The following is a 10,390-nucleotide window of genomic DNA, read 5'->3' as shown; positions in this document are numbered from 1 at the left end:
AAACTATAATAATTTTATTAATATATACTAATGGAGTGATAAACAATCTTTAAATAATTTACTAAATGAATTTTAAACAAACATAAGCGGACTTGTTGATGAACATAAATTAACTGAACAAGCTTTATTTGTTTTCGGTTTGTTTAATAAACAAGCCTCAAAATCCTATTCATGTTCATTTATTTAACTTAATAAACAACATAAACATACAAAAATCGAATTGTTCATGAGGTATTCACCAAAGGATCTACTCATTTACAGCCCCAATAGGTAAAGTACAGTTTTATTGTATATTAATTTAAATTTTCATTATCCATAAATGAATTAAATTGCATGCCCTACTAACCCTTTAAAATCACCCCTACTTAGTAAATGAAGTGTAACTCGGATCAACTCCTGATTTATTCAAACTCCTGTTGCATGTGATCCTATCCCTTAAGAGAGAGGGTTGGCATTGCTTGGTGAAAGGGTTATGGACCCCATCTGCCATAGCCTGCCTAAACGCAAATGGTGCCGACATGACGCTGTTAAGGTATAGACAACAGCCTCAATGATTAGCCATCACCAACTTTCTTTCTCATTTTCAACTTTCTTTCCCTTTTTGTATCTTGCTTTTTTTTTTTGCTAAATCTGTCACTTGAGAAACTGTAATAAGTAAACTGCTATCAATGATCAGATCGTAATAAATCTTAATAAGAAAAGCTTAAAAGGTAACCAAAAATTTGAGCGAAATTTAACAAAGCAGTTTTGGTTCCTTTTTTTTTTTTTTTGGTTCTAAAAGTAGGCTGTATTGATTGAACAAAATGCTTTACATATGAAATTTAAGACCTCCAAGCAAATATGTGCCAAAGCACATAGAACTGATAAATTCATACCAATGGGTGCTATGCAGCACATAACCACACTAGACTATTCTTCTTCAATCACCGGTGCCATGGAGTTTTCTTCTCTTTTTTTTTTTGTATGAAGTAGCCATCTTTATGTTGAGCCTTCACTTTGGTAGCAGCAGCAACAAACAAAATGGTGATGCAATCACAATAGCCTCCTTTACGATCTTTTTAATTGTTCGGAGTTCATAATGCAGCTACCATTGCATTCTCAGTAAGTAGATTCATGTGAGGGGCTATCCGCATGCATGTCCATTGAGGAATCATTGGAGCTGAGAGGGTTAGAATCCCGAGTAGGGGGCTGGAGAAAGTTGGATTCATTGTTCCTGTCTCCATTTCCTGAAGGCAAACCATTCGGACAGTAGCCTTCTTGAGCAATGTGATAATACTGAAGACTCTGAAGAACGGGGCTTGATAAAGCATTTGAGAAAATGGAATTCTTTGGCTGCTGATCAGAGTAATCAGGGCGAGTTCCCTGCACAGCAGTTTGGCCAGATGAGCCTGAAGAGACCATGAAACTGGTATTCATGAACTGCATTGTTGGCTGGGATTGGTGCTGTTGGCTTGGTGCTCTAGGTGACATTGATGGCTCCTCACCACAGTAGTCTATCTCATTCTGCAAGGAGATCATAAAAATATTCAGATTTTCTGAATATAATATAGATAATCAGATACAACAAATAGAAGGGATCGGAAAACACAAAATCCTAAGGAATTCCGAAGGAATCACAAGAAGGTTCCCTCAAGTAAGAAGGGAGAATCTAGCCTAGCCATCTTTCATTTTTGTAATAAGCATGCTAGCACCTGCACACATCTTTAGGGGCCAAAACTAGAAGAATATAATAAAACTAATTCCCAATTTTCTAATTCCAAAAGCAAACAGTACTTTTCACCATTTTGGTAATAATGTCCTTCAAATTGTGCTATAGTTGACATCCAGCTCATAGTGTAAACACGTAACTACTGAAGATCAGCAAAATAACTCCTCTTATAAGTCTTTCAGATGCAAAATTTGAGAATTAAACAGAACATATTTGAAATAAGAGATAATTCTCAAAAAAATTGTAGGCTTCTAACATATTAGTAAACCTACGTTGCTCCGACTCTTTATTTTTCTTTAAACACTCATGTCTGAGACCGGCATTCAATACAAATCTAGACACAGGTATGGGGATATGACCCTCTGGTACACAAGAAAAAAGGAAGAGACATGACAGTCAAGTTTAAAACGACAGCAAAGGACAAAGGATATGTCATACAATTTCAAAAAGGCAATTAAGGAAAAGTGATATTCATCCAACCTTAATAGTGAGCCTAGAGACGATATTTCAATGAGCTACATTAAATATAAAATGGCATAAGGCCTATCTTTATGCGCCCACATACATTAAGGTATTCATAACAGAATTCCAGAATGAACACATTCCAAGAGTGAAAGGCAGATACAGGAGAAAACAAACAATTTCAAACAGGCTATATCAGGTTCAAGTTCAAACCATTTCAGGACTGGGTTGATCTTGGGTTTGAGGAACATTGTTATTAAATATATTTTTTTCTTAAGTTTGAGCTATTATGAATTTAAATCAGGTCAATCTCAAGTTTGGATAATTGGGGTTCAGGTTGCTTCATTTTTGGATTCTTTTAGGTTTAGGGTGTTTGGCTTTTTCGATAATTTAGATATGCAAGAGTCTGGATCTGGATTTTTTTCCAGGCAAGTTTATGCATTCGGATTCATTTTCTGCCTCAACTGCGAATTATAAAACAGTAAAAAAGAACAACAAACCTTAAGGTAATTGAGGATATCCATTGTTGTTACTCTTGATCCTCCCTCTTGTTGTCTCCAAATCCACTGATAAAGTTTTTCCTGAAAGCAAGTTGAAATGTCCTATTAGCTTAACTTCTAACTAGCAACTAGAAGCACTTCACAGATGATTGGATAAGCAAGTTCCCAAATAAAGGCTGAAATTTTATAATTTCATAGATTTTTCACTCAATATTGTGTGAAAATAAACATAGACCTTTGCTCTTAACAAAGGAAACATGCAGAATTTACAAGACATCCAGAGTCCTCTATAGAAATTAAACTTCCAAGTTGAATATAATAATTGTAAACCATGTCTGAGCACATTTGAGAAAGCTGACTCTATCAACGGTTTATAATCTGCCGTCAAACTGCCAATACACCCTTCCCTTTTTTAGTTACATTTTTTTAACACTAAAAGGAATTAACATCAAAACTCTGGAAGGCTTCTAAATAAAATGGTTGCATAATTATGGTTAACAAGTTTCCAGTCAAGCTTTAAGCAACATACATTTAAGCAAACAATATCAATGGTTTCGTTAGCTACACTTTTAAGAGGCCTAAGGAAGTAAAGACCGAAATCTTAACCTAAAAGATGAAAGAAAAACTTCAGTACTTCAATTTCCACACTCCTCCAATTTAACATATAAGGCAATGCAATAAGAAAGCACTGAGCCTAAGAAGGGAAAAGGAAGTTCTTTTGTTGATTTGAAAACCTTTTTTATTATGCATCAATGCCCACCAAAAGATTAGCTCAACTCAACCTCACCATGAGTTTAAACACCATGAAGCAACTGGTTCCACTCTTAGAAATAAGTATAACACAACAACAAATCGACATACTAACCACAACATTTTTTTTTTGGTTAATTACAGTTATCATTTAGGTTTCTAAACAAAATTAAGATGCACCACACTGCCTTCAAGCTAAATCACACAAACATACAAATGCAATAATCCGGCTTTTCTAAAGCATGTCTGAACACATTTGAGTGAGGCGACTCCATCAAAGATTAATAATGTCAAACTGCCAATACACCCCTCCCATTTTTTACCCCATTTAATAACACTAAAAAGAGGTAACATCAAAACTCTGGAAAGGGTTCTAGAAAAGCTGGGTTGATGACTCTGGCTAACAAGTTTTCATTCAAGCTTTAAACAGTACATACTTAAGCAAGCAATATCAATGGTTTTATTAGCTTCAGTACTTCAATTTCCAAACTCCTCAGTTTTCACAAATAAGGCAACGCAATAAGAGAGTATTGAACCTAAGAAGGAAAAGGGAAATTCTTTTGTAGATTCGAAAACCATTATTATAAATGTATCAATGCTCACCAAAAGATTAGCTCAAGTCGAACCTCACCAAGAGGTTAAACATACCACACCAACCGGTTCCACTCTTAGAAATAAGTACCAGATGACAAAAAAAAAAAATCAACATATTAACCACAACTTTTTTTTTTGTTAAAATTATCATTTAGGTTTTTCAAAAAAATTAAAATGCACCAAGTTGCCTTCAAGCTAAAGCACACAAACAAACAAATGCAATATACCCAGAAACACAAGCAGAACAAAAGCTAATCATATTAACGCAAAACCAGCAAATCCCTAACCGTATCCACATAAAAAATACGTTCTTTTTTTTGCCATAATTATTAAATATATATATATACAGCAGGCTAGATTGATCAAAATCATAACTTTAAACAACCTAAGTAAAACACAAAATCATGATTCAAAAATCGGATACAAAAACCCATCAATATAATATTGCATACGAATAAAAACCCAAAATTTTAATGAAAGAGAGAGTACAAGGCTATGGCCTTTTCCGGCTTGAAAGGAGAGTTTCTGCTGGTTCATAGCCTGAGTATAAAGTTGAGACAAAGAGTTAGCGGCGCTGCAAAACGAAGCATACATAGTCCGATCCACCTCATCAAGGCTCGTCGCTATGGACTTCCTTTTCTTCCCCATATTCCTCGATTGGGTTCTGATCGAAAAAGCTTTTAGAAGCTTTTCACGATTGATGAAAAAAGAGAGAATTTTTTCCCCTTTTTTCTTTCTCTTTTAAATATTTTTTTCTGGTTATTTTGTACAAGAGAGAAAGGTTGGTTCGTTTTTGGTAACTTTATTTTGAAGACAAAGAGAGGTTGGAGGGACAGTTTAAACAGTGCGGTTGAACCGCGTAACATAAATGGATACAGCTTTTAATTGACGTTTGGATTTTGAATAATAATAAGCACGTTAAAAAGGAGATTCAATGTTTTGGTAATTAGTTCACAGCGTCCATATTCCAACGTTTGTACGTGCTTCTTAAATAATCCATATACCTTTATTTTTATTTTAATATTATAACCTTGTTGATGGCTTAATTGAACAAGGCGGAGATAATGATGGGGATATGCAATGCATCTCGTTTAGTACAAGACAGAGATCATTAGGTAGGGTGGTCGGAGATGGTAGAAGATAAGCGCTTATTGAAGTCAGAGTGAGAACAGGTGAGAGAGAGAATGATTCGCCTCCTATAAATCTTTCAAGTGTTGGTCCATGGTCACACTTTTGACTATCATATTATCCATATAGACCTACATACATCTTCTAATTTGCTTCTTAAAAACATTATTTACCAATTTTTGATAATGGCCCTGCTTTTTTTAAGCTAAAAGACATTACCCTGTAACAAAATAGGTCATCTTTTACAATAAAATAGGCTTTTTTCTTAATCATTAGAATTCATTTGGATCTAATTGTAATCTGAAAATACAGCCATGAATCCATGCACCTATGACCAACGGTTGAATCAACTAACTTGTTGATAGACGGTAGGGGAAAGTTATCATTAGGGTATGGTTTGTTGAGGTTGGTGAAGTCCATGCATATTCACCAATTCCTATTGGGCTTATTAACCATCACTACATTTGACACTTAATCTAAATAGACTACATTTCAGATAAAATAGCGGATAGGAGCTTGGTTACTTTTGTGTTTGGCCTCTTGGATTTTTTATTCAAAAATTCCATTTTCTTCTGCTTAATCAATTTTTCCAAGCTGTAACATTCAATGAATGGACAATTACTAAGGGGTCGATGCCTAGCATGTCTGTGACGGTCCATGCGAAGATATCCACATCGTTTCTCAATAACCTTGTTATCCGCCTCACTCTCGAATAAGGAAAAGTCCTTTGTTTTCTCTGTAGATTCTACTTTATTTAAGCTCAACTCCAATCCTATGTATAGACTTTCCAATTTCAATGTGGTTTTATCTAGGAGATTCACCTAATTGTCAATGTTTATTCGAAGAAGTCTTGTTGTGTCTTTCTTACTCCTCACTCTATTTTTCAATGGGTTCTCTTGTTGTGTCAACTACAATGATAGGATGTGGCAATGTTTTTTTATTTGTTGGTTGACCTCCATATGTCAGTTTCTCGAGGGGTTGGGAATTTAGTTGTTACATTAAAGGTGGCTAGAATTAACTTAGCTTTTCCTATTAGTGGCCTTCCAAATATGGCATTGTATACGTAAGGTTGGTCCATAACTAAGAATTCGACGTTAATTATGACGGTGTGTTCCCTATCATTCATAGTTACAAGTAAGATAATGGACCCTTTTTACCTTAATCAGCTGGTTTGCAAAGCCATATATGGGGCCTGACTTTCTAATCCATGTATTCGAGATCATATATGCAACACCTCCATAATTCTGCCACTTTCAATCAGGATTCGTTCCATATTAGAATCATCTATTCATGCCATTACTACTAGCGGATCATTAGCCATTTCATCTAGGGCTGCTGCGAAGTCTATATCATCGAAACTTATCTTTTAATCCTCGATTAGGGGGCTTGCTTCAAAATGACTTTTTTCTTGGGAATGGAAACTCCCCCAAACTATCACGTGAATCACACCCCTAGTGGGTTGTTGTTTACCGTCAACTTTGGTTTGCCTTTGCTGGAACATTGTTTGATCCCTATCTTTATAGTTGTGTTTATCCACAAACTAAGTCAACTACCCTTTACAAACAACATCTTTAATGGCATCCTTTAGATAAACACAATTTTCTATGGCATGACTGTTGGATCTGGTGCCCTAAGCGTATTATTTTCGTCTAAGTATACTTGGAATTTTTTCGAATAGATTGGTTAATAAAATTATTCATGAATTACATTAATATTTTATATATTGTCTTCATATGGTTTTTGCACATGTTGCTCATTAGTTGTATAATGTTTAAACTAATACTTAGCGATATTACGTGGTCAGATTGTAATACGGAAAGATACCTTATATTAGTAGATGAACCTAAACATGTCCTTAGTCTGATAAAAAATGATCAAACCGATTAAAAGAATAAATGTTGTCTATCAAGTCCAATTAGGAGATGCTTTATCTTGGGCATCAGAGTGGATGACTCCCAAAAGATAGAGATATAAATGTGACTGACTGGAGCGATAGTACATCGGACTGAACCCAAGAAGGATAGATCCTGAATCCGTTTATGGATTTATTCACTTGTGACATTCATAGTGTGGCGTACCTAAATCTTGAGTGGATAATAGATTATGTATGTGTAACTTGTACACTATGCTTTAAGTAAAAGCCTGAGTTCAAATAGATAAGGAACCGAAAGTAGGTGCGCTAGGTGTACTACTTTTGCAATATGTGGTGGCATTACCAACAATGGAATTCATAGCCCAAGACATGTGTAAATGATATCCTCTAATTGGAATTACATGGTTGATGAAAAGTAAACGTGGCTACGGGTCGTTCGTCTTTGTGATGAATGACTTAATTACTATTTGATAGTAATTGACTTTTCATTAAGGAAGATGTAATTGTTACCATGAGATAAAGTAGAATCATATTGGGAGAATAGATATTATCCCAAAGAGATTAAGGATATTCTATGAGGGTAACACACTTATGACAAAGTCATTAGACGAGAAGTAATCGAGTTGCTTTCGTAATGGCATACCGTTGGAGAGAGCTCAGTCAGATACTATAGTGGAATGATTTCTTGACTAAATAAGTTTATAATTAATAGCTAAAAATTTGAAACTTAATTATAAATAATTTGAGTCTCAATTGCATATGTCCAATCGATCCGTTCGCTAGCTCGTTGAAACTAGAAATGAATAGTGTGTTGAATCAAAATGAATAGAATGAATAGAAATAGATAAATGAGAAACATTTAGGAAATGATTATGGTTTTCTCCTAAATGAAAATGAAAATGGAATCATTTGGACATAAATTTGGTTTTCTCAAAATGGAAATGAAAATGAAAATGAGACATGAATTCATTTACAAATGAACAATGATTTTTCAAAAATGATCGGAAGATTGAGTGTAACAACCCAGTTTTAATGGTGTCAAAAATAGTGGTTTTAAGACCATATTTCTGACTAGTGTGTCAGTGATTTATTAATTATTTATTATTTATAGGGTTATTACAAGGTCGTATTAAAATTTGGTTAAGAAATTTCAACGTTTAGATGTTAATTGTTAAAAAAACTAAATCGTAAAAGTTGCAAAAAAAACTAGATTATATTAGTTAAATGTGGTAAATGGTAATGGAAATAAAAATTAATAGACTTAAATGGTAAATAAACCATATAGTTGGATACTGGACAATTATGGTCAATGTTTTGTTAATTATTAAGTTAAAATTATAAGGGTAAAATGGTAAATTGATAATTAAATAAAAATTAAACAAAACATATGATAGAAAGCCATCATCTTCTTCATTTTACCATAGCTAAGAACCGAAACCACCATTTTAGTTAAAGGGATAGTCGACCAAGCTTGTCTTTGATGCATGGTATGTAATTTTTGCCCGTTTTTAGTAATTTTTATGTTTTTGAGTTCGTTTTAGCTTAATCTAGCTAATCCGGGGACTATTTCGTGAAACCGTTAAACATTTTGGATTATTCCATTTATGAGTTTAAGGTGTTTGTAAAGTTTTGTGGTAGATTATTAAGCATGGTTGATAAATAGGACTATTTTGTAAAGTGATTTTTTGTTATTTAGATGTTAAAGGATTAAATTGTTAAAAGAATAAAAATTCTTGGAATTTTTATGCAATTTTGAAAAATGGAAGCTCAATAGGACTATATCAAAATCTTCTAACTTGTATCTTTCTTGATTGTGGATAATTCGTAAGTTTCGGGTTTAGGGACTAAATTGCATAAAGAGTAAAATATTAGGGCTAATTTTATAATTTTATATTGAAAAGGGTTATAAGCTTAAGTTTAATTATTTGTGATGTTTGAATTGAATAGTTGAATGAAAAATTATTATTTAGATCAAGAAACAAATCAATCGGACAAAGATCATGGAAAAGCCAAAGTAGTAGATAGTCATCGGTCTTATTTTTGCTATTGTTTTTGTCTAGGTAAGTTCGTAATTTAATTAAATTTAATAGTCATTGTTTTGTGATTTAATGCTTATATATATGATGATTGAATTCGTTGGTTGAAAACAAGTAAGACCATAGCTAAAAGACGCTGTGACATCACGATACAAACGAGTAAGACTATAGCTGAAAGATGTTATGGCATCACGATTCAAACGAGTAAGACCATAGCTGAAAGACGCTATGGCATCACGATTCAAATGTGTAAGACCATGGTTGAAAGACACTATGACATTAGGTCGGGAAGAAATAAGACCGTGGCTGAAAGACGTCATGGCACCCTTCAACCAATTGTTATTCAGGTAATATGTATCGGGTGAAATATGCATAATATATTATGAACATGAGATGAATTTTTTGATTTGCATAGGTTGTTGATGAATGTTAAATGACATGGTGTGATTATATGTTTCATATGTATACAAATTTACTAACTCGTGGAAATTGTAGTGTGTTTAGGAATTGTATGGTTACATGAGCTTATTATAATTTGTACATAAATTGATTCTTGTTCGGTAAGATATGTTTAAATTTGTATGAGCTTACTAAGCATCAGTTGCTTACGTTAGTTGTTTTATTTCCTTGTAGATCATCGGAAAGCTCAATTGATTAGAATAAATTCAAACCACATACACACTATCCATCCTTGATCACGATAGAAGATTTGGTCATTTTGATGTTGGTTATAAATGGCATGTACTAAGAGCTTTTTGGTTAATTTGTTCATGTTGATGATGTTTGGAGTTTGGTTTGGGAAAAGTTATGTAAATATGTTTGATACCTTTGTCTTTAGGTTGTGATTATAAATGCTTTTGGTCTTTTGGTTTATGCCTTATGAAGATAATCTGAAATGTGATTAAATGGATGTGATGAAATGAATGATTTAGGTATGTTAAGTACATCTTTAAGGTGTTAACTTGAGACTGTAGAGTGCATGATTGTTGGATGTTTAAATTGTGGTACCAATGTGGGTACATTGGTTAGGCACTTAGGTTGAATGTTTTGGTATGTTTTAGGCTTGATAGAAATGTGTTTTGAAGGTATGTGAATGGTTGAAATTGGTTTGGCTTGGAACTTAAGGAATGGGCATTGTTTTGGCTTGTTTTGGAAGTCATTTTAAGTGCACATGGTCTGGGACACAGACTGTCACACAACTGTATGCCACACACGGTCTCCTCGCATGATCGTGTTTTACTGATTTTTAAGTGTAGGTTTTTCCACACGGCATGAGGTTGTTACACGGTCTGACGACATGACCATGTTACCCTATTTCAAATCATACACGATCTACGAT

The 10,390-nt window shown here is 33.8% G+C and overlaps 1 protein-coding gene across 1 annotated transcript; it reads right to left on the bottom strand.

Moving 5' to 3' along the window:
- Positions 1 to 660: 660 nt before the first annotated feature.
- On the bottom strand, positions 661 to 4,973 carry LOC107910469 (uncharacterized). Its single transcript, XM_016838308.2, has 3 exons — positions 4,504 to 4,973; positions 2,671 to 2,751; positions 661 to 1,503 (listed from the first exon to the last, which is right to left on the bottom strand). Exons 1-3 carry the CDS (start codon positions 4,660 to 4,662, stop codon positions 1,099 to 1,101), a joined length of 645 nt encoding a protein of 214 aa, XP_016693797.1. The 5' UTR covers positions 4,663 to 4,973; the 3' UTR covers positions 661 to 1,098.
- Between the last annotated feature and the right edge of the window lie 5,417 nt (positions 4,974 to 10,390).

The sequence above is a fragment of the Gossypium hirsutum genome, chromosome D02 (genome assembly GCF_007990345.1).
Source record: "Gossypium hirsutum isolate 1008001.06 chromosome D02, Gossypium_hirsutum_v2.1, whole genome shotgun sequence".
Classification (NCBI taxonomy): domain Eukaryota; kingdom Viridiplantae; phylum Streptophyta; class Magnoliopsida; order Malvales; family Malvaceae; genus Gossypium; species Gossypium hirsutum.
Note: the sequence above shows the minus strand (reverse complement) of the source record. Positions and strands in the feature narration are given on the sequence as shown.